A 26,451-nucleotide genomic window follows, 5' to 3' on the forward strand; every position below is an offset into this window, starting at 1 on the left:
GCTCTGTCACCCAGGCTGGAGTGCAGTGGCACGATCTTGGGTCACTGCAACCTTCACCTCGCAGGTTAAAGCAATTCTCCTGCCTCAACCTCCTGAGCAGCTGGGACTACAGGCACCTGCCATGATACCCAGCTAATTTCTGTATTTTTAGTAGAGACAGAGTTTCGCCATGTTGGTCAAGTGGGTCTTGAACTCCTAACCTCAGGTGATCCACCCGCTTCAGCCTCCCAAAGTGCTGGGATTACAGGCGTGAGCCACCGTGCCAGGCTCCATTCTCCTCTTTGCATTGTCAGTTGAAATACCACCTCTTCAGTGGGAACTTTTCCAGTCACCCTTGCAAAACTGAGTCCCCAGGTTCATTTCTGACATGGCATCCCATCTATCCTCCTCAAAGCATTTACTGCAATATGGAAAACATCTTCCTTATTGTCTACTGTAAGCATTTTCTGTCTAGAATGTAATTTGTTCATTGCATGAAAATGTATGATTATCAAAGCAGATATTGTGCATAGGTCACTGCTAAATTCTCAGCACCTGGCACCATGCTGGCACCCAGTAGCTGCTCAATAAATGCTTTTGAAATAAATGAATCACCGCTATGACCATGGCAAACATCTGAATCTAGATAAATCCACAAAAAATAACATGAAAATCTCTGCTGGTATGAAACTGGTGCTTGGTGAATGCTGGGGAAACAATCACCTGCCTCTGGAAGCGGCTTGGCAGTGTCTACGGATAGAGTTGTTTCTTCCTTCACCCGGGAACTGGCACTTCTGAAGGTGTGACTGTACTCAACATACACTTGGGAGGAGTGATCTAGGGATAGGGTTTTTCTTAAACTAAAAAATGAGTCTATTTCACAAACAACTAAAAACAGAACTCTGATTCATGAATTTGCTAATGGCTTTTCCTTCTCAGGGGAACCTCCCCTGGCACAGTGAAACCTCTCTTGGGGCACAACCTCATGCTTGATGTGAAGGTAACCATGGAACATCAGCTCTGCCTGTAGGGTGGCAGGCAGCCCAGCCAGGCTTAACCCACGGGGTACCCAGATGGAGGAGGTTCTTGATGCCTTATCAGGGTGGGTACTCTTCTGCAGAATGCAGGTGCCGTCCCATGCTTTGCCAGGGTTGGTTCTGAAGACTTACTGACCGAGTTGCTAATCTCGTGAATAAAACTGGCAATGATGAAAACCAACCTGCAGATGAATCATTCATTACAAATTTTGAAAACAAAAAGCGAAAGAATCGTGGGTTAGTCAATTTATGACTCATAAAATAACGACGGATAATTGGATGAAGGTAAAGAGTATCTCTATATTGTATTTGTTGTTTTCCTTTTCTTTTATTTCAAACTTTTAAAAAAAAAAAACAGAGCAACTTTTGTGTGGAGTCTAAATTACTTATTGACATAGGCTGTAAGTGAGAAAGCTCCTCTGGATGACTCCGTGTACTTGCTTTCTCTCGCTTCACTGAGACATGCAAGGTGAGAGAATGGAGTGGAAATGTATGAGACGGGCAAGCTGGCTGCTCTCCTGTTGTGATGTGTGGCTTGGAGAAAAAAGAACAAAAGTCCCTTACTTAAGCTGTAACTCCCAGCCAGGCAGCATCAGAGGCCCAAGAAGCCATTCACCTCAAATTAATTAACCCCTTGGTTTAGGGAACTAGGGACCTTCCTGAGGCTCTGCGTGCCTAGCTAGGCTTAACTTTCACCTCAGTGTGAACTTTTCTTTATTTTAAAACTAAAACTCATGCCCAGAGGTGTAGATTTCAGATGCTGATGACGCATATGTTGTATGAAGCAGCATGTTAAACCACCACATATGTGCCAGAAAAACCTCACCTCTACATGCCCTGACTTCCCCTTACTGCAGACCCCCACAAAGGAAACCCACACCTTGACTTTGGAGAGCAGCCCACTTCCTTTCTTGGTGTTTGCTTTCTCACACCCATAAGCTTTCATAAAAAACCTTCTCTTTGCTACTTTATGCTGTGATCTCTTTTGATTTCTCTCCTGGGGGATCAAAAAAGCCCACAGGGTATTGGTACCAGAAATCAGCTGTACAAGCACAGAAGGGGAGCAGAGGCTGTTGCCTGGCTCAGCTGGCAAGGAGAAAGACTGAAGAATGAGCATGCAGTGAGTTCTAAAGCCAGCATCTTTCTTACCCACTCAACACCTGACCCCTTCCCGACACATCCAGGAGCCTTGGTTCTCTCTTTCCTCCAGCCCTCCGAGAGCGAGTGCTGCTGGGAACCACTGTGGTTTTAAAACACTCCGTGCAATACAAAGAACTCTCAGAGGCAACTTGTGGTTTAAGAGCACCTTGATGTGTCACTCTCATCATTAACCTCAACGAATGCGTACTAATGATCTAATAATAGGCACCAGAAGCTATACAAACACACCTCATAGTTGTCAGCCAATTTATTTTGGCTACAGCCAGCCAGAAAAGAGGAAATTGAGGCACAGAGAAGCAAATGTCAACCCTACCTGGAACTATCAGTCTGAAAAAATCAGGTGAGTCTTCCCCTACTAGACCCCAACTTGTCTGGTCTGGTGAAGAAAGACAGAAATGAATGGAAAACCATTCTTATCCCCTTCTTGCTGGAGAGTTAGGGAGAGTCAACTGGTCCCTGACAACAAGTGCTGCCCTACTCAAATACTGCCAAAGGGGTCTTTGTTGTAACATGGCCTACCAGCAGAGGACATCTTTCTGGGAAAGATGTGGCTGGCACATATTCAACGCCCAGTAAATGTAGCTATTATTTTTTCAATCAACAATCTTACATACCCCTTTTCCACTCGCCCTCTTCTTCCTTTTTTGGGGCTGCCCAATAAACAGAAATTCCAGATGCATCCCCTGGGGGGTGGCTGGAAGCAAAGGATCCCCAGGGTGCCCCGTGTCTGGGCTGCACTATCTCTGAGGTGCTTCCATCTTCTGGCTCCCTCACTGGGGCTGTTGCCTCAGGCTCCCAGGGCTCCTCCTGGAAAACTTCTGATGGGAAAGGCATTCATCGACTTGCCACCCTTTCTATACCATCCCTTTGCAATTCTCAGAGAGTTTCAGCCTCACCCTCCTAGGCTTGCAAGGGTAGAGGGAGAATTTTATTGGAATTCAAATTGGAAGCTCTCAAGACATCTCAGAAATACTTCCTCTATTTTTTTTTTTCCTGTAGATATGGGAGAGGTTGGCAAACGAATCTTCCTAAAGACAGAGGAATACATGATTTAATGTTTTCTTTAGATTTCTGGATGAGTGGATGCACAGTGCTCTGTATTGTGTGGTGGGGCGGGGTGTGTCTTCTTATTGATGAAATACACTGCGCAGGTCAGCTCGGTAACCGAAATGAGAAAAGCCGATTGCGGGGGTGGAGGGGGTGTGGTATTAGGGTGCCGGCGCTTGTGAAGGGGGGCGTGAATGTGAACGTGTGAAAGGGAGAGGCGTGCCAGGAGAGCGCGGGAAAGCTTACTGGTGAGGCAAGTGTGCGTCTATTTCCATGGCGCCCTGGCTCTCTGCAGCCCCTGGCTGGGCGAGGGGTGTGATGTGGGAGTGGGGTGGGAGGGGGCAGCAGGCGGGGCCTGCCACGTCACTTGGAGAGTGTGTGTTGGGAAGGAAGGGCAGAGCGGAGAGCCGAGCCGCTGCAGCTGCGGCGGCGGCAGCAAAGCCTTGAGCCGTGGGGAGGTGGGTCCCCGCGCCAGGGGGCCGGGGCAGCCCAGGGCCCTGTGCGAGGCCTGCGGCGCGGCTCCTCGGGAGGAGGTGGCGGCTGTGGCGGCCGGAACCGCGACCTTGGCCGGACCCAGCCCAGCGGTGGACGCAGGGCGGAGGCCGAGCACCGCCAGGAGTCTTTGCCGAGCCGGAGGGAGGCGCATCTGGCGCTTCGGTACCAGCGGGAGCCGGGGGTCCGGAGCGGCAGGAGGAGCGCAGTGGGAACTGGGAATAGCTAGACCGGCTGGAGGGCGGACCCCTGTGTCCCGGAACCAGGTCTCAGGCACCTCTGGGGGCGAAGCCACGCGTCTTTTCGGGCAGCCAGTTTGACTCGCGTCTGTGTGCGGTTCCGGGCATCCCAGTAAGCTCTAGCACCCGGGCGCGGGTAACGGGAAGCGCAGAGCCAAATCCCCGGCGCCCAGTCACCTCCCCAGACCCAGCCTTGAGGGGACAGGGCTTCAGAGCTCACGAACCCGACAGCCAGGTCAGACCGCGAACCGGGAGGAGCGCGAGCCCCACCCTAAAGAGAGGGCGCAGCCGGGAGCTGGGGAGCGGGTGCCGCGCTCCAGAGGTTGTGTCGTGGGCGCCGTCCTAGTGGCGGGGAGCGCACCGCCTAGGGGACATGAGATCGGAGAAATCCCTTACGCTGGCGGCGCCGGGGGAGGTCCGTGGGCCGGAGGGGGAGCAACAGGATGCGGGAGACTTCCCGGAGGCCGGCGCGGGCGGGGGCTGCTGTAGTAGCGAGCGGCTGGTGATCAATATCTCCGGGCTGCGCTTTGAGACACAATTGCGCACCCTGTCGCTGTTTCCCGACACGCTGCTCGGAGACCCTGGCCGCCGGGTCCGCTTCTTTGACCCTCTGAGGAACGAGTACTTCTTCGACCGCAACCGGCCCAGCTTCGACGCCATCCTCTACTACTACCAGTCCGGGGGCCGCCTGCGGAGGCCGGTCAACGTGCCCCTGGACATTTTCCTGGAGGAGATCCGCTTCTACCAGCTCGGGGACGAGGCTCTGGCGGCCTTCCGGGAGGACGAGGGCTGCCTGCCCGAGGGTGGCGAGGACGAGAAGCCGCTGCCTTCCCAGCCCTTCCAGCGCCAGGTGTGGCTGCTCTTCGAGTACCCGGAGAGCTCTGGGCCCGCCAGGGGCATCGCTATCGTCTCAGTGTTGGTCATTCTCATCTCCATAGTCATCTTTTGCCTGGAGACCTTGCCCCAGTTCCGTGTAGATGGTCGAGGTGGAGGGAATGGTGGTGGTGTGAGCCGCGTCTCCCCAGTTTCCAGGGGGAGTCAGGAGGAAGAAGAGGATGAAGAGGATTCCTACACATTTCATCACGGCATCACCCCTGGGGAAATGGGGACCGGGGGCTCGTCCTCACTCAGTACTCTTGGGGGCTCCTTCTTTACAGACCCCTTCTTTCTGGTGGAGACCCTGTGCATTGTCTGGTTCACTTTTGAGCTCCTGGTGCGCTTCTCTGCCTGCCCCAGCAAGCCGGCCTTCTTCCGAAACATCATGAACATCATTGACTTGGTAGCCATCTTTCCCTACTTCATCACCCTGGGCACTGAGCTGGTGCAGCAGCAGGAGCAGCAGCCAGCCAGTGGAGGAGGCAGCCAGAATGGGCAGCAGGCTATGTCCCTGGCCATCCTCAGAGTCATCCGCCTGGTCCGGGTGTTCCGCATCTTCAAGCTCTCGCGCCACTCCAAGGGGCTGCAGATCCTGGGCAAGACCTTGCAGGCCTCCATGAGGGAACTGGGGCTGCTCATCTTCTTCCTCTTCATCGGGGTCATCCTCTTCTCCAGTGCCGTCTACTTCGCGGAGGCTGACGATGACGATTCACTCTTTCCCAGCATCCCGGATGCCTTCTGGTGGGCGGTGGTTACAATGACCACGGTAGGTTACGGGGACATGTACCCCATGACTGTGGGGGGCAAGATCGTGGGCTCTCTGTGTGCCATCGCTGGGGTCCTCACCATCGCCCTGCCTGTGCCAGTCATTGTCTCCAACTTCAACTACTTCTACCACCGGGAGACGGAGCAGGAGGAGCAAGGCCAGTATACCCACGTCACTTGTGGGCAGCCTGCGCCGGACATGAAGGCAACTGACAATGGACTTGGCAAGACTGACTTCCCCGAGGCTAACCGGGAACGGAGACCCAGCTACCTTCCTACTCCACACCGGGCCTATGCAGAGAAAAGAATGCTCACCGAGGTCTGACCCATGCGGGCAGGGCCTGCAGCAGGAGAGCACTGAGCTAACAGTCTCTTAGGCTTCCTTCTTATTTTCACTACTCACTCTAGCTTCAGTTGACTTCTTGACTCTTTCCCCTACATCCACTACCTGGCATCCAGGACCAAATACCTGGACTATCAACCTTGTTGCTTAATCCCTGCAGTATTCAAGGTTAATCCATCTATGTGACATTTTTGAAATTCCAACGGTGCCACCCAATCATGCCCATCTTCTGTCACATGGATGAGATATACATTCAGGTCTGACCTTCCCTCAAGACTGATTTTTCATGTCTGGGACTTGTAATATCTCTAGGAACAGCAATGTCAACAGGATGGAAGCCAGCCATACCTAAGTCTTTGTTCTCTCCTTAGTGTCCTTTGCTTTGGGTCATGTGCGTTTCCTAGCTTTAGGCCACTTGGTAACTGGAAGAAGCTGGAGGACAGCAGCACTCACCTTGCTGTTACGCCAGTGCTCTGTAACACCTGCTGGGCATCCTGCAGATGACCCTTGGTAGAGTCTTTATTTGCACAGCCTCAAAATAGGTTTTTCATTTCTAAACTTGGATGGAATTAGAAAAAATACAATCAAATTTTACCACTTGGAGGACACAGGGGTTAGTCTAGGACCAAAGGGGCCAATGGATTTTGCAAGGCATGCCCCCAGCACAAGAGGCACTGGTATTTGGTCGACATTGGGTCCTCCCCACTCTGATCCCCTGACTCGCCAGCTTCCAAGAAGGTTCTTTCTCAGAGCCACATACTCTTTTTGTGCAAGTGGCTTCCTGAACAGAAGAGCTGGAGAAAGGGAAGCAGAGTCAGGAGGAGGGTCTGAACAGAGTCAAGCAACTGGCTCGACCACAATCTGAAGCAGGTGCCACTTAAACAGATACTGTTTTCTCAAAAGGGCAGAGGAATCCTGTTGCAGATGGCAGCCTTTGCTCCCTCATTTCCCCAAGTTTTCTCTAGCCCTGTACCTTGCTTCCTGGGAATTTGATTTAGGATTGCGGTTGAAGGCTTCCTCAAGCAAACTCCAGCTTAAAGCCCCAGACATCGGATAGCAGCATGGGTTTCTTCCTATTTTATGGGCGTGAAATATGTGGTTTAGAATAAGGAACAAGCGTTATTCCTTTGCCCGCAGCCTCACTCTAAGAGGCTTTTTTGCTGAGTCAAGCAAACACTTGCCTGCTCTGCCCCTTGGAGCTGCATTTGACCTGCTCTCACTGGTAAGGTGATGTGGTAGCGTTCCCACTTGACCTAAGCCATTTTCTCTCATTGTGAGACCACTGCCATCTGTCCACCTGCCCACCTCCCCTCTTTTCTCTCTCTATAACATTGCCATTTGTTTTTTGCCTTTGATAAACTGTGATGTACTGTTCTGAGATCTTTTGGGTGCAGTTCTGAAACTGAAAGGACTGTTAACATGCTTTTAATTTTATATCTACGCTTTCAGACTCTGATGATAATTTTTTTAAAAAAATTATTTTCTCGTAGAGCAACTTACAAGAGGACAGCCTTACGAGGGTTTGCGTGAGAGGCAATGTGGCTTCTGTGAGTGCCAGATCTAAATCTCGATCTTGCCCCAGCTTTACAGGGTAACTTGGGTCCACAGTCCCTCTTTGTGCCTCAGTTTACCCACCCATTAAATGGGAGCATTACTGTCTTCCCCTCCCTACCTCATGGGGCATGTTTGGGAAGCTGGGGACATTGCTATGCAAATGTGTGAATCTTAGTCACGGATTTGATTTTTAGTTCTCCCTGTACCCCACAGGAAAGGCCTTCCTCTTGAGTTCCTGCCTTGGATCCCAAGCAAGGATTCCTAAGAATAGGCCATTATGGAGCATTAGCTCCCTAAATCCCTCCTTGGCCTCTTGGACTGAGCTCCTCAGCCTTTCTTCTTACCCTTCAGAAAGGAGGGTTCTCTTTAGATGTGTTCGGGGGATCCTTCCATGGCTGGAGGTCACCTTGACTGGGTGCTTGGCTTCTCCATGCCTGAAATACAGTAGAAGACACAGGTGTTTATGATGCAAAAACCTTCTCTGAGGTCAGAAAGTGCTAGTTTTCCAAACCTCTCTTGTTACTGCCGACTATCTGGGGAAAGAAGAGAAGAGCCCATTCCAGAGGCAGAAGGGAAGCTCCTAGCGGAGGGTAAAAGTTAGGACAGATATGCATGTATCTCTGTATATGTGTATGTAATCACCCTCATCACCATCCCTGAGGAAACATTTCCTTTTCAAGTCAGAGCACGCCTGAAAGGGTTTGCGGAGAGCCCAGCTCACCAGGGACTCTGGTTGCCGTAGCAACCTTCCAGACTGTTCTCTCTATCTTCTGCTTTGGGCATCCAGGGAGACCAGGGGACTACATCTTCCCAGCTTCTCGAATGGGAGCACTTCCCACATAGTGGTTTAGGGGCTGGGAGTGCCAGGACAGGGATTTGGGACTTTTGGAAGATGAGGAGGAAGCAGGGCCCCAAAGCTTCCTGTCTGGACTTTCCTTCCTAGTTTCCCCACCCAGTCATTGAAGCTGCCTCATCTTACTCCTGATTCTTCAGAAATTTGAATGTTAAGCAACTGCCCAGTTAAACCAACATCAATATTATTTTTTTTTTGAGCTGCCAAGGGAAGCCCTTAGAGGGGACAACTTATCCTTGGAGTGGCAGCCAGGCTGGGCCACACCAGGAGTGATAACAGTCTTAGGTATATTGGAGTTCCCGTCTCCGCACAGACAAGCTCTTCCCACCTCCACGAGAGATGAAGAATTGCAATTTCTTCCTCCCTGGGAGCAGTCTATCTAGCTCCTGGGAGGAATCTCAAAGAGCTTTCTTCTTAAGACATCGAAGAAAAACTGAGACGCTGTAGCTCGACCTAGTTTCTGGGAAGAATTTTGTCAAGTGATCCTTCTCTGACCCTGAGCCTCTTTATGTGGATTTTGTATCCTGAGCACCGAGAGAATATGCACTCTGTGTTGCCTGGACGGCTGGGGTGGTGATTCACAGACACCAGGACAGGAAACGTCCAAGCCATTTCCACACTTGACTCCAGCCGGCAAGAGCTTCCAGAGGACTTCCTGGAACTGCCAGCCTCAGCCTGAGACACGGGATATTCGTCCCCCAGAAGCGAGGAGGGACAGCTGGCTGCCTTTGCAGGTGAGGTAGGTTCTACTGGAGGGGACTTTCATTTTTGGCTCAGTCCTGCAGGCAAGATTAGAATGGGGTGGGGAGAGAGAGAAGGTGGGGGAGTGCGCATCTGGAGAGTTGCAAGTTTTTCATTCCCCTTCCCTCGGGGGCTACCTCAATTTTTCTGCATGTTTTTCTTTGACTCCTTCAGCTTCAGTTTCCTTTTTCTCTATTTCTGTCCCCTTGATGCTGCTGGCCTCTTTAAAAAATCATCTCTTTATCTGTGCATTTTCCTTTACCTTCTTTTCATTCTCACTGTCTTTGCCTTTTTTCCCTCTTCTCTAGTTTTCTTCCTTCTGGTTTAACCCCTTTGTTTTACTCTCTTCTTCCTTCTGTGTGTGTCATCCTGCCTATGTTTCTCCCTCTCTCAACCTCGTTGGTGGCTGGGAGCAGCTAGAGGGTTAGCGTCAAGGTTGCACGTTGAACTCCAGGACAGCTGTGCTCGCTAAGGTCTGTCTACAGCAGGAGGATTCTGCTTTTTCCTGACTTCTCACTGCTATGCTTTCCTGCCATGCTCACCTCTTGGGGACAAGTCCTACACCTGCCAAGCAAGATGAGACTGCCGTGGGCTTAGAAAAATGTCCCTCAGAAATGTCCTGAACCTACAAGTGGAAATGAGAGAAGGCAGGCTGGGAGGTAGAGAATGACCCTGAGAAGTTTCAGATGAATCCTCTGCTGAGTAGCCCTGGACCACCTCAGGGTCCCAACCGCAGAAGGCTGGCAGAGAGGTCAAAGACAGAGGAACAGTATAAATAGTCAGATAAACAGATAAAAGAGGGCTTAGGAGGCAGGCATAAGGTGGGAGTTAGCCTGGAAAAAAACTTAGCTCGGAGATGGCCTTAGAACTGACCTTAATTCACTTGAAGGTTTTGTTAGTATCTGGCTGTCTCTCTCAGGTACTGAAGGCAGAACAAAAGGAAAGGACATAAATCTCAGTGGTGCAAGGTGCAGGGAACACTTCTCGACAGGAGGATTACGATTCACCAGCCAGTCCCCAAAGAGAATTGATGGACCCCTTGCTAGAAGTCTTAGAGCATGGGCTAGCTCCCACCTGCAGCAGGACATCGGGACTGCCTGAGGCGCCCCTAGGGGGTTGAAGGTTGTGCTATTACCATTGGCTCCCGGTAACTTTTGGGGGGTAATAGAAATGCTCTAAACAGGATTGTGATAATAATCATAAAATTCTAAAAATTGAATCCCCAAATCATTGACTTGTGGGGAAAAAAAAAGAAAGCAATGAACCTAATACTCTGGGAGTTTTCTATCTGGGCTGGGAGAATGGGTTGGTTTTATAAATCTAGAAGTTTAGCATGTCTAAAAATGGACCAGACAATATCTAGAATAGAATGACAGTTTTTTTCTTCTGCCACATGGGGACACTTTTGAGCTCACATGCAGCTGATCCTTGCTATTCATGCACAATACCACGAACTGGTGTGTGTGTGTGTGTGTGTGTGTGTGTGTGCGCGCATGCGTGCTTCATTTTGACATCAAATTGTTATGAGGTTTACATGCTTTTTTTCATTTTTTTCCTCTAAAGTTATGTCATGCCATTTTTTGGATAAGGGCAGGGCATAATTAGCATGCATTGAACTATAATATATATGTTGAACATTATTCATTATATGATCTTTAGCTTGCCCAAGGAACTTATATTTTGTTGGCAAAAACAAAACAAAACAAAACTCCAAGAAAAGTTCCCATAAACCGAAAACCCCACTAAGTCCCTGTACTTATAAACTCAGAATTCCTTAAGAGATAGCATAGGAGCCAAGGTTTTATTTATTTATCTACTATGGTTATTATTTTGTTTTTGAATTTTACTGTTTCGTGGGTACATAAAGATTTTATTTTTCCTGGCCCCCTCCCCACACTCCCCCTACAGTCATCACTGATGCTTAACTGCCCTATGAGGAGGTCCCAGCAGTCTTTGGTGCTTTGGGTAAACAAACGAAGTTGGAGGTAGCAGCCTGCATTTGTCTTACTGAGCCTTTCAATGATTCTCTCCCAGACTCTGTTCTCCTCTTGGCCATCTTCACCTTGTGCTCACCGGATCCCTCCCTTCCCTCCCCTTGGTGCTTTCCTCAGATGTACCAGCCAGTCCTGCAGCTTATCATTCCTCCTGTCTGTTGGCTGAGACCTTGCTCGCAGCATTCTGCCTGCCTGCAACTCGACATACATTCCAAGATAGATTCCCAGAGAGTGTGGTCCTCCCAGGACTATCTGGCAGGAGCTGCCATCCTGGCTCACGTGGGTTTTGACCGCATGTTATTGCCGTGGGAAGGAAGTGGAAAGGAAAGTGTGCTCCAATCTTCCCTGTCACGGTCACTCAGGGGAGGAAAAGAAATCCATTTACAAGGTGGTAGGAGTTCCTCTCGCCATCCCACTTCGTATTTTGCCTCGGGTTGCATAGCTAGCTCATGGCAGAATAAGGTCTGGAGCTTAGCAATTGGCCGGGAGAGGGATCTTCCCAGACACCGGCCGTGGGGAAGAAAGACAGAGGGGCTCTTAGCGTCTCAGCGTGCCAGGTCTCCTGATGAACCACTTTTCTGTTCTGGGCTTGAGGTCTCTTTGGGGTTGGTCGTGTTTTTCACATCCCTTTGCTGTGAGCTTGAGAGAGTGTTTCACCCTGTCTCTTGGTCTTCTGGGTCTGCAAACCCTGGCTTCACCTGGTACCTTAAAGGGGGAGTGGAAACCTATTAACTATGGTCTTTGAAGGTTATCAAAGGGACTGTGGTGTTTGAGGCACACAGTAACAACAGGAGAGTGACTTCCTAGTTTTCAGAACGAAAGAGGAAAGGTTCCTGCCCTACACAAAGTGTCATTCGCACTGATCTAACCTTGGCTATCAGTGGACCTGTCTGGGGCCTAGCCCTGCTGGGATTTATTAAAAAAAAATGTTTAAACCCAACTCCAATCTCATCATTGTCACCCTAAAGAGAATTCCTCATTCCTTGGTCACGAGACTCAGCAGATACACTTTGCCTCCTCCTAGAAAACATTTTGGAATCTTAATGGCTGCAAGGAACGCAGACAGACCCTGGCTCTTTGGTGAGAGCAAAGCCGACATTTCAAAAGGAAATCGCAGCCACGCAGTCTGCCGGCGCTGCTATTTTTGACATGCTTGCTTTCTCTCAGGGCTTGACAACCGCTGTCTCCAGGAGACAGACAAACCTGCTCTTGGCAGCAGAGACACTGCTTTGAAAAAGAACATAGGAAGACAGTCCCGCAGTTGGGAGGGGCAGAGAGGACGTGCCACTGGAAGCATGGTACCTGGTAGCAGGGCTGCAGATCTGAGGCTGCAGGATTTATCCTCACCCGGGGAATCCTGACCCTGCATTGCATCCTTCCCAGTGGGAGTAGTCCTAGCAAGAATAAGAATAGCACCATTCATTTACACAGCATTTTCAAACACCTTCAGTGCTTTCAGACATCTTGCTATTTAACAAAGGGGTTAAGAGCCCAGTTGCTGGAGCCAGATCGTCGCGGTTCAAATCCCTTCTTTGATGGGTGACACTGGGCAAGTTATGAAAGTGTTCTGTGCCTCAGTTTCCATCTCTGTCAAATGGGGGGTAATGACAGTACCAATCTCATAGAGCTATTCTGAGGATTAAATGAATTAATATATGGACAGTGTTTAAATGTATGATGTCAGCTGTTATTATCATCCTACGGCAATGAACTGACTTAGGTAGGCTAAACTTTGTTTTTTCCTTGGCAGATAAGAAAACTGAAGCTCAGAGGAGTTGTGATATGTTTAAGGGCACACAGTAATGTGTGGTTCATCCTCTTCAGGGAAGGTGGAACATAATGGAATGCAGTGAGGGTCTAATTGTTATTGGCCAAGAAGAGAGAATGAAGCCATAGCCCCTAAATGTATATGTAAGCTTTTCTTTATGTGCCAGCTTGTCTCTGATGAAACAGCAGTAGGCATCTTGTGCTTTTGCCCCCTATGGGTCTCTGAAAGCACATGCACACACATGCATATACATACATATATATGTATACACACACATACACATATATACACAAATACACATACACATATATACACACATGCAAAACCATATAGACACACACATATATTCACACACAAACATCTACATACATATGCACACATATACACACATATATGCACACACAAACACACATATACACGCATGCATGCATAGGCACACATATACATGCTTATACATACATCCACATGTATACACACATATATGGTGCTATATATTAGATATGTGGGTAGCATGTATATGTGGAATATCTTTCTATGGAGCCCTTCCTTACCACCGTCACTGATCTCTCTCTCCCATTTTAACATTTTCAGTGGTTGACACTCACTAGAGTTTTCCTGCCACACCTGCTCATGCCTTCCTCCTTGGGACGAATGCAGGAGGAACGGAAGCCATGAGCCAGATCCTGACCCAGAGTTTTCCTGCACTGTTCCAGTGGCTTTCAAACTTCCACTGCTCTGGTCCTCATCCTCAGCATCCATTCTGTTCCCTAGTCACCTTCAGGTCCCTCCCCTTTGCAGGTGGGGGCACCCTTTAACCTCCTGTGGGTGTGTTTCAGCTTTTCTGCCCTCTTTTAAGCTAGAGGAGACAGGAGGCCCTGGAGTTGGAGGAAGCCAGCTCCCCTTCCCTTGTGGGTCTCCCTTTGCCTCCACTCCGCCTAAAGAGCATTTATGACGCCTCTTGGTAGGGGTCTTGGCGCAGGCCAGATTGCTGTCTTCAAGCCTCAGCTCACTGCCGTAGCCACTATGGCTTCTTACAAAGGTCCCATCCCAGGGCAAGGTGACGTGGCTGCCCTCATGTTTGAGGATTCTGAGCATGCTGGCTTGCTTGCCTTTGGAGTTGGAGAATTGGTCTGAATCATGTTTATTAGCTGTACCTCATTTAACCTCTCCAAGCTTCAGTTTCGTCATCTGCAAAATAAGGAAGCTAACATCACTTGCCTTACACAGTTGCTGTGAGGCTCAGAAGAGGCAACCAGTTAAAGGCTTTAGCAGGAAATAAACTCTCAGCAAAGCCTGGCTCTTCCCTCTGCCAGTCGGCAGAGGGGCCCTTAGAGACACCAAATACCCACATGAGAATGGGGCTGAAACTATCTGCCTGTCAGAGAAAGGCAGGGCCCTGCTGACTGCAGTTTTGTTCTCTGAAACAAACATTCAAAAGAAATATGACATAAAAAACAGACTCAGGATAGCTAGCTATTTTTACCAGAAGGCTCTTTGCCTAGAGGATTCACAGCAGAATTTCTTTAAATAATTGCTCTTACGATGTGATTTAATATACAGAAATATAATCTGAATATATCTTGAAAGAATAGGATGGTTACACTGGTAATATGTATATATTTTAACAAAGTGTGTTTCCAGCCAATCTAGCATGAGAATTCTCACTTAACCCGTACCTCAAGCCCTAGAGCATTGCAGAGGGCGGTTTTGAGGGTCACAGACGGAGGGGGTAGTGAATGCCTCTTTATGAAGGAGGATACTGATGCAGAGAAGTGAAATAATTTGCCCAAGATCACACAGGAAATTAGGGGCAGAGCTGTGCCTGGGACCCAAGTTTTCTTACTCCAACTCTAGCATATTTTTCCATGGGAAATGGAACTGTAAGGATTATCTAAACACACACACACACACACACACACACACTTAAAAATAACTATTCGTTTTCAATCCAATCAAACTCCTTAGCAGAACAAACCCCTTAGCAGAGCTGCCCATAGACAATGGAATTAAATGAATTTTAATTTTGTCTTTCCCTCCCCTGAGTTTCCAGGGCACAGAGGCAGTGGGCCTAGCTAGAGATGCCCAGAATCAGATGACCCACTTCTGGATTTTTAAGGAAGGACTAATGACAGAGGACTAGTGCAGCCCACAGGTATTTGGCACTGGACAGTGAGGAGCTCATATACAGGCTCTGGCCTTAACAGCCAAGCCATGGGCTTCCAATCTCACTGATCAAGGGATTCCTTAACCTCTTAAGGCTTTATTTTTTCTGTTAAATTGAGTGACTGGACAGAAGGAAACTGTCATAGATTGGAAATCTGGAAAGCAAGGGGTTATCTGAGTCTTCTGTATTTTATAGAGGAAGGAAGGGATGCAGAGGGTTAGCATCTTACCCAGGAGCGCTGACTTCTGATGCCTTGGGAGGCAGAAAGCAGCTTTGAGAGTCTTCCTGCACTTTGTTGCCCTGCTAGAGAAAGACGAGTTACTGTCAGCTACAGAGCTCTTTTACAAATCACAGGACCAGGGTCAGGAGGAAGAACGTTTCCAGAAGCCTTGGTAGTTGAGCCATAAATCAGCCAGGCACTCCCCGGCTGCTTTAAGGCAATTTGGCCCTGCTGGAAAGAGAAAAAAGGTCTGGTATGGTGGGGAAAATAGCTGTGTTCCCTGCAGAGACTGCTTTCTGTGCTTCAGGGGAAGGATCGCGTTCACCCAGGAGCGCGCACGTGTGCACACACAGGCGCCCAGGCACACCCTCGCCAACCAGACCTTCTACTCACTCGGAAGTGTGTGTGTGTTTTGTTTTTCTTTTTTCTGCATCTGCAGTCTCCTGGTTTATGATTTTACGTGCCTCCCGCAATTCCAAATTGCAATCACAGAGCACCCAAAACTGGGCAGTTTTCTCCTTATAAGAGATCTTCAGTTGTCACATGTGGCTTGTGAACCACATGGGACACAACATTAAGAAATATTGGAAGATTTCACACACAGACCTGCATTTTTGGTTTCTCTTAAAAGTAAAGGTGTGGGCTTGTTGATCCTGACTGTTTGGTTTCCACCCACCATCAGCAGAAGCTGAGGCACAGCTCTGTCCCTGCAGAAGGACAGAGGCCCTCTTTGCCCAGTGCCCACCACTTCTTAGTCCCTTCCTCTGAGGCTGGGTCATCTGTCACTCTTTTTTTTTTTGATGGAGTTTCGCTCTTGTCACCCAGGCTGGAGTGCAATGACATAGTCTCAGCTCACCACAACCTCTGCCTCCCAGGTTCAAGTGATTCTCCTGCCTCAGCCTCCTGAGTAGCTGGGATTACAGATGCCCACCACCATGCCTGACTAATTTTTTGGTGTTTTTAGTAGAGACGAGATTTCATCATGTTGGCCAAGCTGGTCTCGAACTCCTGACCTCAAGGCCTGCCTCGGCCTCCCAAAGTGCTGGGATTACAGGCGTGAACCACTGTGCCCGTCCCGCCTGTCAGTTTTAATTGTGCCACCAACCATGTTTTCTTGTAGGTGGGAGACGTTTCTCTCTACGTACATTTCTACCAAAGCTTAGAAAAGGAAAGACAGAAAGAGCATCATGGTTAGGGAAAACGAGACCTGGCTTATGTCACCTGGTAACCCCCGGGGACACTGGTGCTTCCAGGTGTACTCAGAGCCTTCCTGTGGGATTTCGTCTAAGTGATTCAGACTCGACTATCTGACTTAGAAGTAGCAGGTCAGATGGAGGTGGGAGTATGTGTGTTGCTGGAAGAAACAGAAATGAGAGCAGGAATGAAGTCCGCTTGCCGGGAGGAGCCAGTTCTAGCTACCCTTGAGAGATGAAATTGTGAGGCTGCACAGAGCAGAAGGCACTGCAGAGTAACGAGAGCATGCTGTGTTCTGCGTCCAGTTAAGCAGGCAGGGGAAGGTGTGATGCAATTCAGAGCTCCCATCCGGAATCATGAAAATGAGAAATCAGGCTGACTTCCGCGATCAGAGATGTGTCCAGCTAGAGAACCGCCTCCTGTTTCTGTGATGTCAGACTTTGGAGCACCACTCCCCTCCCGATGGCTAGGACTGAGTGGGCGTCGGTGCGGGGGTTTCCAGGTGGCACCATGTGGCTTTCCTGATAACGACTGCTCAGCCAGCCACGGGCTGTGCATCTGTGTGGTTGCTTCTGCGATGTCATGAGGCCCATGGCTATCCCCGGATTCGATCTTGCCTCTCCTGGGTTATTCCCAGTTGATTTCAGCTCTCAGGTGGACTCTGCTGTCTTCGAAGTTTATTGTCCAAAAGCTAAATGGCCATAGATTTGGAGCCATGTCCAACATTATTTCCTAGGGAGGGAGATAAGAAACGCCACCACGCCAGCTAATGTTTGTATTTTTAGTGGAGTCAGGGTTTCGTCATGTTGCCCAGGATGGTCTCAATCTCCTGATCTCATACCTCCCAAAGTTCTGGGATTACAGGAGTGAGCCACCGTGCCTGGCCAAGGCTTTCCTTTTTTTAAGCTTTATATTTGCCCTTTCCAAGAGGGCAGTAAATGTTCAATCAAGTTAGGATTAAATAAAATCCATCAAGAGCCTCACATTTGAATGCCTGCAGCCGAATTTTTTTCCAACAGACATAATTCCAAAAAGTTGTTGTTTTGTGTGTGTATGATACAATTATTTTCCCATCAGAGGCGCTTTTGAAGAGAAGTGAGTACTTTCACATTTAAAAAGTTACACAATATAGTTAAAAGAGAGCATGTAGTCAGTAAAAAATGAATTTAAACTGGCTTATAGTGTACTTCATGCAATCATAATTTCTTCCCCCAGCAGAAGGAAGAGAATGCTGTTGCATTGGAAGGGATGAGCATTACTGATCAGACTTGAAAGGAAAAAAATAGCTGAGGAACTAGGAGATATTTTCCAAAATGTATGTTCAAAAGTGGGAACTCTGGCTGGGTGTGGTGGCTCATGCCTGTAATCCCAGCACTTTGGGAGCCCAAAGCGGGAGGATCACTTGACATCAGGAGTTCGAGATGAGCCCGGCCAACATGGTAAAACCCTGTCTCAACTAAAAATACAAAAATTAGCCAGGTGTGGTGGTGGGCTCCTGTAATCCCCACTCAGGAGACATAGGCATAATTGCTTGAACCCAGGAAGTGGAGGCTGCAGTGAGCCGAGATTGCACTACTGCACTCGAGCACTCCAGCCTGGGTGACAGAGTGAGATTCTGTCTCAAAAAATATATATAAAAATAAAAAAGGGAGAATTCCAAGAAACTCTGTTATAATCTCTCTTTTTCTCACTGCATGCAGTAAGTGATACATCTGCAGGTGGGCAGCACTGCATTTCCCACACCTGTAGCTATGTCAGGTGAGGCAGGACAGGAGACATGAGGACACGGTTCTGAGCCTCTTGGTCTATCTGTGAACAGTGCAGGCAGAGGGTGATATCTGTCCACCCTGAGGGAGGCAGCTCCCAGTGCTGTTCCCCACTGGTGTGTACCTGCGTGGCCCAGGGAGGAGTTCAGAACCTCTCTGAGCCGTGGTTTTCTCCTCTGTAAAACTGGGCCAATAATAGACATCCCTCATGGTGGCCAGTGAATCAGTGGAACTAAAGCAGATAATGCTAACAGGCCTGGTATGTGGCGAGTATTCAGTAAAAGTTACCATTTCATGGTCTCTTCCTTATTTGCCCGCATAGGCAAGGCCTCTTGTCCAAATGTTAGGTACAGTTAAAACCACTCAAAGCTCTCATAAATCAGTCTTTTGGGAAATATGTCTATCTAGGTAATAGTTTCTCTCTCTTTTTTTTTTTTTTTTTGAGTCGGAGTTTCGCTCTTGTTACCCGGGCTGGAGTGCAATGGTGTGATCTTGGCTCACCGCAGCCTGCCCCTCCTGGGGTTCAGGCAATTCTCCTGCCTCAGCCTCCTGAGTAGCTGGGATTACAGGCACGCGCCACCATGCTCAGCTGAGTTTTTTGTATTTTTAGTAGAGACGGGGTTTCAACATGTTGACCAGGATGGTCTCGATCTCTTGACCACGTGATCCACCCACCTCAGCCTCCCAAAGTGCTGGAATTACAGGCTTCAGCCACCGTGCCTGGCCAGTTTCTCTTGTTTTGTGGATTTGGACTTTCTGATCCAACAGTGACCATGATTCAGCTATTCAACTATCAATGGCTTGGTCATAACAGAGGTGACGCATGTAAAGGGGCTTACTACCCTCTTAGAGTGAAACTGTTTCCTTGCTAAAAAAGCCAGCAAAAGAGAATACCCAGGGATTTTCTAAAATTCCTAAAGAAAGAACATAAGCAATGAGGTGACTTACCCATTGAGGATCGCTGAGATCAGCAAGAACTTCCAGAAAACTTGGGAATTCACAGAGAGGTTGAATGACTGAGTGTGGAAGGACCAGTTGGCTCAGCTCTTCCCTTGGCTGACCTGTGGGCTCCCGTAAGCAGGAGAATGAGCTGGGAAGGAATGCACAAGGGTGCGGGTACGATGCTTCCTTCTCCTGCGTGAGGTCGGTGCTTTTCCTTGCAATTATAAAACAAATCGGTGGAAAACAGACTCAGCTTACAGAGATGGTATTTGCTTTACCTTCAACATTTCAGGAATGTGTTAAATCTGCAAGCCGGTCAGCTGAACTCACTATAAATAGGGAATAAAGACAAATGACATGGAATACTTGAGGAGGAAGAGAATTCTAAAAGTCATGGAGCTCACTGCCTTGCTGTACATTAGAAACATTTCCAGATTATTCCAGGCCTATTCTGAAAAGTGCCCAGAGAAGGAGAATCCATAATAGAGACTCCTTCAAGCTACTTGTGTTTGCGCACCCTTTATCATGATGTGTTCCTCATTTCTCTGTTACACATCTCCTGCTGTACTTTCAGCTTCCTTCGTCCTGTTTTGTCTTCTGCTGCAATGGATACTCAAGTGACCATACTACCTAGAATAACTCACGCCAGAGTCCCTCAGATGTGATCCTCAGGTGTGATCTGCAGAACATCAGTCCTGCATAACTTTCCATGGAGAAATAATCCAATTTCACTTCTTTAACCCAGTGTTTCTCAAATTATTTTTACCACAGAATCTCCATCCCCCTTTTATAGTAATATCTGCTCACATACCCCCAAAACTCATCCAACAAAAATACATTGTGAAAAACTCAAAGAGATCTGAAGCTCGTTGCAATGGATTTGAGTAATGGAGCCTCAGCCATTAAAGGTTTTTTTTCAAATGGACCGTTTTGTGGCTTCTCGTCAACCTTCTTAAAGTTCTTCATACCCCTCTTGAGTTGTGCAGAACCAGAAATGGTGTTTTGATAAGGCTCCGAATAATGTGATAAAAGACATCCTCTTCCCTATAGTCCTTATAAGTCTTCTTAAATAGAAGTCTTTGAGAAGGTAACAGTAAGAGATGGTCTTATTTGTTAGATTGAGAGCTATCTTGCTAGAAAATGTCTACAGATCTCATGCAGTCTTCCAGGCAAATGAGGACATCTGCATGGCTTGCCTTACAGTGTAGCAGTCTAATTCCTTTTTTTTTTTGAGGCAGAGTTTTGCTCTTGTTACCCAGGCTGGAGTGCAATGGTGCGATCTTGGCTCACCGCAACCTGTGCCTCCTGGGTTCAGGCAATTCTCCTGCCTCAGCCTCCTGAGTAGCTGGGATTACAGGCATGTGCCACCATGCCCAGCTGATTTTTTTGTATTTTTAGTAGAGACGGGGTTTCACCATGTTGACTAGGATGGTCTTGATCTCTTGACCTCATGATCCACCCGCCTTGGCCTCCCAAAGTGCTGGGATTACAGGCATGAGCCACCGCGCCCGGCCCTAGCAGTCTAATTCCTACGCACATCGTTAACCAAACCAAAAATTGTAACGTGCATTTCTTTTTACAATCACTTTTCTAACCGAATCAAACCTTTTGATGAAAACATTCATGATAACCTTTTCTAACTACCCTATTTATGAAATCTTACTCACAATCTGAGAAAGATGCAAATACCAGCAGTGAGTTGTTTTTCTCAGTATTCTTTTCCATATTCCTAAACACTGTTTTCAAGTGTGACATTTGTCCTTTCTCCCGAAGTATTTTTGGTGTTGATACATCACAGTTGGACCTGGTTCCTCTGGTGCTTGGATTTCAGTCCCCCAGAAAGCTGTTTTCTGCTAGTTTTTTTTTTTTGAGGGTGGGGGAGGCATGGGTGCTGCTGATGGCTCTTAACTCTGACCCTTCTCTGCTCATCCCAGCAAGGCCTGATGCTTGCTGTCTGCTCCTCATCAACTAGTCCAGGCTGCAAATCTTTCTTCCGTGGTGTTCCTTCTATGCTCAGAGGCAAATACAGAAAGGATGTATTTGCTCTTGTCCTGTTGTTGCCTTTGTAGCGATTTCTTTTCTGTACATCTTGAGCCATGAAGAAAAGTTTCTGGTATTAAAGCCACTAAAAGTCAGAACAAATGGACTGTGGGGTGGTGAAGATTGCATCCAATTCTGGGTCTGCCACTAACCTGCTGTGTGACCCTGCGAGTGTTGCCTGCCTGGCACTCAGCAAATGGTGGCCCTTCGTATTGCTCTCCCATCAGTCTTCACTGTAAAGTGAGGCCGCTGGATTTGACAGCTGGGTTTCTGCTTGCAAATCCTGCTGATACGTAAGTGTACTCATCAGATGTGCAGCTGGCTCCCTGAAAACTTGGCAGACTTCATTGCTTGGCTTTTGCCACTGGAGTGATCTTTGCAAAAGAGAGTTGGAGTTACTAGATTTTCAACTTTATATAGAATCTCCGAATTTCAAAGCTCATATGCTCCAGTCTATTATTTTACAAAGATCAGAATTTTACATTTAAAAATATACTGAGCAGGTTGTAGCAAAGTTTTGCAAGTGATACAATAATTTTTATCTAGTATCAAGCATGATAAACATCTTTCTCCTTTCTTTCTCCCTCTATCCCTTCCTCCCTCCTTCCTTCGCCTTCCTCTCTCCTCCCTCCTCCCTCCCTTCCCTCCCTCCCTCCCTCCCTCCCTCCCTCCCTCCCTCCCTCCCTCCCTCCCTCCCTCCCTCCCTCCCTTCCTTCCTTCCTTCCTTCCTTCCTTCCTTCCTTCCTTCCTTCCTTCCTTCCTTCCTTCCTTCTCTCCCTTCCTCCCTTCTCTCCCTCCCTCCTCCTTCCTCCCTTCCTTTCTTTCTCTCTTCCCTCCCTCCTTTCTTCCTATTTTTCTTAGATGAAGTCTATCCTAGTTATTGAGTGATTTCAGATCCTTCTTTATTTTAGTGTTGCAAAATAAACATTCCTTGGTTTGGGCTGTGTCAAGCACCTTGGCATTATGATTGGAAAAATGTTGGGCATGAAAAGACATTTCTATATTAAGGAGAAGCAGGGGAACTCAACCCAGCAGGGATGCAAACCAGTGTTTCCTGGGTCTCAGGCTCCACACTCATGGAAGGAATCTGCAGAAAGGACATAGGAAAGAAAGGTTGATATTACTCTCTGGTATCCTTAGACAAAGTAGAAGCTGGGTTTTTCCATTTCTGGGAGAGAGCAGTGAGAAGCCCCAAGGGCAGGCATTGGATTGTAGTGCCTGAGTCACCTCCCTATGCCACAGAGTGGCTCTGGGATAGGAAGGTCCCTGAAAAAGTGACTAACTCTGCCCTTGCAGCTCTGCCCTGGGAAGCTTCCGAGCCAGGGCCCAGCCCCACACAGCGCTACCAAGGTCCTGCTGCTTTTCGGTGTGTGCCCATCATTCTCATCCCTCTCAGCTTCCCTTCCTGCTCTTAGCCCAGCCTCATGAAGCCTCACAATCCCTGGACAGGGACAGGAAGCCTGTGTGGGCTCCTAATGTGCTGTCTGACGTTGAGCAAGCTGCTTCAATTGAACGCTTTATTTTCAGACGCTAAAAGGAATATCTGCTCATTATGAAAAATTACTCCAATTTAGAAAAGTACAAGGAAGAAAATAAAAATCCCATAGCCCCACAACCAGAGACACTCTGTGTTGGACCTCTGTTGTATTTCCCCCCCAGACTAACTTCGTCTATGTCTGTACCTGTATATCTATAGAAATCATTCAGTATTTCATTTGAAAAGCTTCATACTATGTCTCTAGTTTTCTCATGCAATTACTACATAGCCATCATATAGATGCAGCATTGCTTTGGTAACCCACTTCCTATTGGACATTCAGGTTGTTTCTTATGAATGGTGCTACAATGAACACTGGTAGCATAGGTATTTATGGATATTTGTTCACATTTACGACTCCTTCCTTGCCTATAGTCCCAAAAGAGTCAAGAGATGTGAACGAAGTGAGCAATGAATTTCCTAGGTATCACCTTTCTCACCTATAGTAAAGCAACAGAAACAACAGTAATGGATAGCAGCACTCACATAGCATCTTGTGTGCCAGGCACGTGCGTCAGGGCTTATGTGTACCAAAGCATTTAATTGTCCCAGTTGTCCCATTTTTATCTCCTTTCACAAAAGTAACTTGCTCAGAGTCACATGCATCCAGTAAGCAGGGTGGTAGGATTTCAACTTAGGCAGTCGGGCTCCAGAGTCGTGCTCTTATCTGCTAAGCTAATATTGCCTCTGTGGGATGAAAGAGCTAACATGAGGAATCCCTGGGGTCCTGTTCCTAGGGAACATCGCTAATGTAGCACGGAATACTGCAGATAATGTGAAATGGAGTAACGCAGTTGCCTGATAAAAATTCACCGGCTCCTGTCATGCTCTTCGTCCTCCCATCTGTGTGTTTGGCGGTTTGGGGTCTCTGTGCTTGTGAGTGCATGTGCATGGGTGTGCATGGGTATGCAGTGTGCAGAGTGTGCATGGGTGTGCAGAGTGCAGAGTGTGCATGGGTGTGCAGAGTGCATGGGTGTGCAGAGTGTGCATGGGTATGCAGTGTGCATGGGTGTGCAGAGTGTGCATGGGTGTGTAGAGTGTGTATGGGTGTGCATGGGTATGCAGAGTGTGCATGGGTGTGCATGTGTTTGTATAATTTTATGAATGGAACAGAGTCAGCGGGGTGTGAAGCAAGAAAGCCTGAGCAATCTATTGATGAAACAATAAAGCACGTAATTGATGCTATTAGTTATGGATAAATCATGGTTTCCTTTTTATCTTAAGGTTCCCAGGCACTTTGGCTGGGAAATGTGTCATTTTATAATTGGAGTGTTTCACCCTGGTGGAGCAGGAATTGGAGGGGATTTGGTGGTCTACTGTAACCCTCCCCCCACGGCATGTCTGTACTTACTGTCTGAGGAGGGTGCTTCCCCTCCCTGAGCTGATTTGCCTGCGCTGTCCAGAAGCATTGCTGGGTATGATTATCCAGTAGAGAAGAAGCCAATCGACAGACTTTTCACCAGCATAACATGTCCACACTGCTCTTAGTGTTTGCTAAATATAGAGATTGCCAGGACCCTTTGAAATTTTGATTCACTAGGTCTGGGAGAAGCCTGAGAATATTTTTTTTTTTTTAACATGTGCTCTGAGTGATCATCTTCAGGGAGTTTGGGGAAGTCTTAGGGAGTGGGTCTCAACCTTCACAGGATATCAGCATCCCCAGATACTTTTTAAAAAATACCACTTCCTGTCCTTCCGGACTCCTGGCCAATGGGAGCTTAACAGAACAAGGTAAAGGTTGACTGCCTGCCCTAACGTGAATAACTGATCTAGGGCGGTTTCCAAGTTCAGGATTAAAACAAACAAACAAACAAAAAACACGTCTCTAGGGCTTCTTGTGCACAGCCGTAGCTGGGTCCCCACCTCCAGCCTAAGAACTTCTGGTGACAGCGATATTGCACCTCCACGTTTAACTGCGCTTCACATTTGACAACTCTCTTTCACCACGGAACATCATAACAGTTCACTAAGGTCGGTAAAGCAGGCATTATTATGTTGTCCTTGGCCCAGAGAGGTTGACTGAATGCCCAAGGCTGCACAGCTTCTCCCCCAGTCAGCAGCAGCCCTTCTCTACTTGGCTTGTGGCCAGTCCTGCCAGTTCTTTTGGGAAGGGGCAGCCTCCTCTCCCCTGAAACTCTCTCCGGATGAAATCAGTTGCTTCTCCTAGTGCTGACGCTCGCCAGGCCCTTTCTTCCCCTTCTCAGCCACATCCTTTCTCCTGCAGCCACTCTTCCTTCCCAGAGGGCCTCTCTCTGAAAGGTGGCACTTGCGTTTCCCTCCCGCGCTCCATCCCATCAGTCAGGTGTTAGCACTGAGGGATAGACAGCTTGGGGCCTGGACAGTCCACATCCTCCACAGTGGTCTGAGGACACAGACATGCTGCCCCCAGCTCCAGCCCCTTCGATGCCATCCTGCAGAAAGCACTGTGCACGGTACACTGCAGGAGCTCTGAAAGTCCCATCCCAAACACTGCTGCCCCCAGGCACAGCCCCACACCACCATCCCAGATTCTCACATCCACCACCAAAGGTTCCCTCACCCCTTGCCTCCCACTCCGACAACCTGAAAGCCCACCTGAGTCCTTCCTGGGAGGCCGCTGTGTAGGGCTGGAGCCCTCTGCAGTGGTGAGCCCCACTCCGGACACCTGACCAATGGGAGCTTAACAAGGTGGCCAGCGAAAGAGAAACAGAACCAGGTAGTGGCATCCGCCCCTGCCGCCATCCTCCACCCTGCAACCAACTGCGGACTCAAATCTCTCCCGATCCAAACCGAGGACTTTTGTTTCTCTGTACTGCTCCTCTCCTTCTCCAAACCTTTTCCTTCACCCAGGCTGTATCTTGGAGAGGCTCCCAGCGACTGCAGACTTCCTGTGTCAGAATCCTGCAGCCTCCGTCCCTGGGCTGCTTTGGGTGGAGTGGGAGGCGGCGGGAGGAGGCGGGGTTTGCCTTGCAGGCAATGCAGGCAGTGGCGCTACACCCAGGGAAGAGTTCCAAATGCTGATTCTCCGCACTCCCTTTACCCACCTACCTATTCAGCAGCCTTGCAACTGAGATGAAGCCACCCCCTAGCAGACTTCTGCAGGATATTCACTTCCTTTCTCAGGATTCACTCTCCTCTTTCAGGGCCAGCCTACCATGGGTTTTGTGGGATGGTGGGTGTGTGTGTGTGGCGGGGGGGAGGGGGGGGCGGGTTCGGGGGTGGGGGGAGGTCAGCAGGGTCCTCAGTGACTTTCTGTCTTTCGGCACTGACTTTCAGGAAAGAAAAGCTCTCTGCCAACGAGACTGGTCCCCACTGTGCCTCCTCCTCTTATACAACCCTAGGTGGCTTTCCTGCCAGGTGAGAGGATTTGGAAGGAAGGTGGAGGAGGATGTGACTGACTAGCTCTCCTTTCTCTGAGATTTAAAGTTGGTGCAGTCACTTCTGCTGCAATGCTGTTGACTAAGACTTGGCAATGAGGAAATAGACTCTGCTTCTTGATGGGAGGAGCTTCAAGGTACCATTGCCAAGGGCAGGTGGAGCATTTTTGTAGTGGGTCTGCCACAGCCAATGATGCTAGGGCTTGAAGGAGTCTGTTCTTAGGACTTGCTTGGCTTTTTGCCTCATGCTCACAGATGGCAGCAGCAGTTCTAAGCATCATGTCCTCACACAACAGTGTGTGAAGGCAGGAAGGGTTGATCTAAGGATGAGGAAAGCTTCCCCAGCTGTCTCCTCTGAGCCTTTCCTTAGGCTCTGGTTAGGG

At 48.5% G+C, this 26,451-nt stretch overlaps 1 protein-coding gene and 1 long non-coding RNA gene across 7 annotated transcripts in view; one reads left to right on the forward strand and one right to left on the reverse strand.

Annotated features, from left to right (window-relative positions):
• Positions 1–2,406: 2,406 nt before the first annotated feature.
• LOC144577859 (uncharacterized) lies at positions 2,407–25,583 on the reverse strand. 3 transcript variants are annotated; one of them, XR_013522623.1, is made up of 6 exons: positions 25,287–25,583; positions 22,130–22,262; positions 19,142–21,549; positions 15,243–15,316; positions 12,384–12,475; positions 2,407–7,927 (listed from the first exon to the last, which is right to left on the reverse strand). It is a non-coding gene; the product is annotated as an uncharacterized LOC144577859 (long non-coding RNA). The 3 variants fall into 3 exon arrangements; XR_013522625.1 differs by adding an exon at positions 14,004–14,037 and having other exon boundaries at positions 15,243–21,549; XR_013522624.1 differs by having other exon boundaries at positions 12,384–14,037; positions 15,243–21,549.
• Positions 3,590–26,451, forward strand: part of KCNA6 (potassium voltage-gated channel subfamily A member 6) — a 40,483-nt gene continuing 17,621 nt past the window's right edge. For 2 of the 4 annotated variants that reach the window (XM_054238039.2, XM_009003449.5), the window contains exon 1: positions 3,590–9,085. In XM_054238039.2, coding sequence (XP_054094014.1) covers positions 4,329–5,921 — 1,593 coding nt within the window. In that variant the 5' untranslated portion in view covers positions 3,590–4,328 and the 3' untranslated portion in view covers positions 5,922–9,085. The remainder of the gene's footprint in view (positions 9,086–26,451) is intronic. The other 2 variants (XM_054238038.2, XM_009003448.5) reach the window with 1 other exon arrangement.

Source organism: Callithrix jacchus, chromosome 9 (genome assembly GCF_049354715.1).
Source record: "Callithrix jacchus isolate 240 chromosome 9, calJac240_pri, whole genome shotgun sequence".
NCBI classification, from domain to species: Eukaryota; Metazoa; Chordata; class Mammalia; order Primates; family Cebidae; genus Callithrix; species Callithrix jacchus.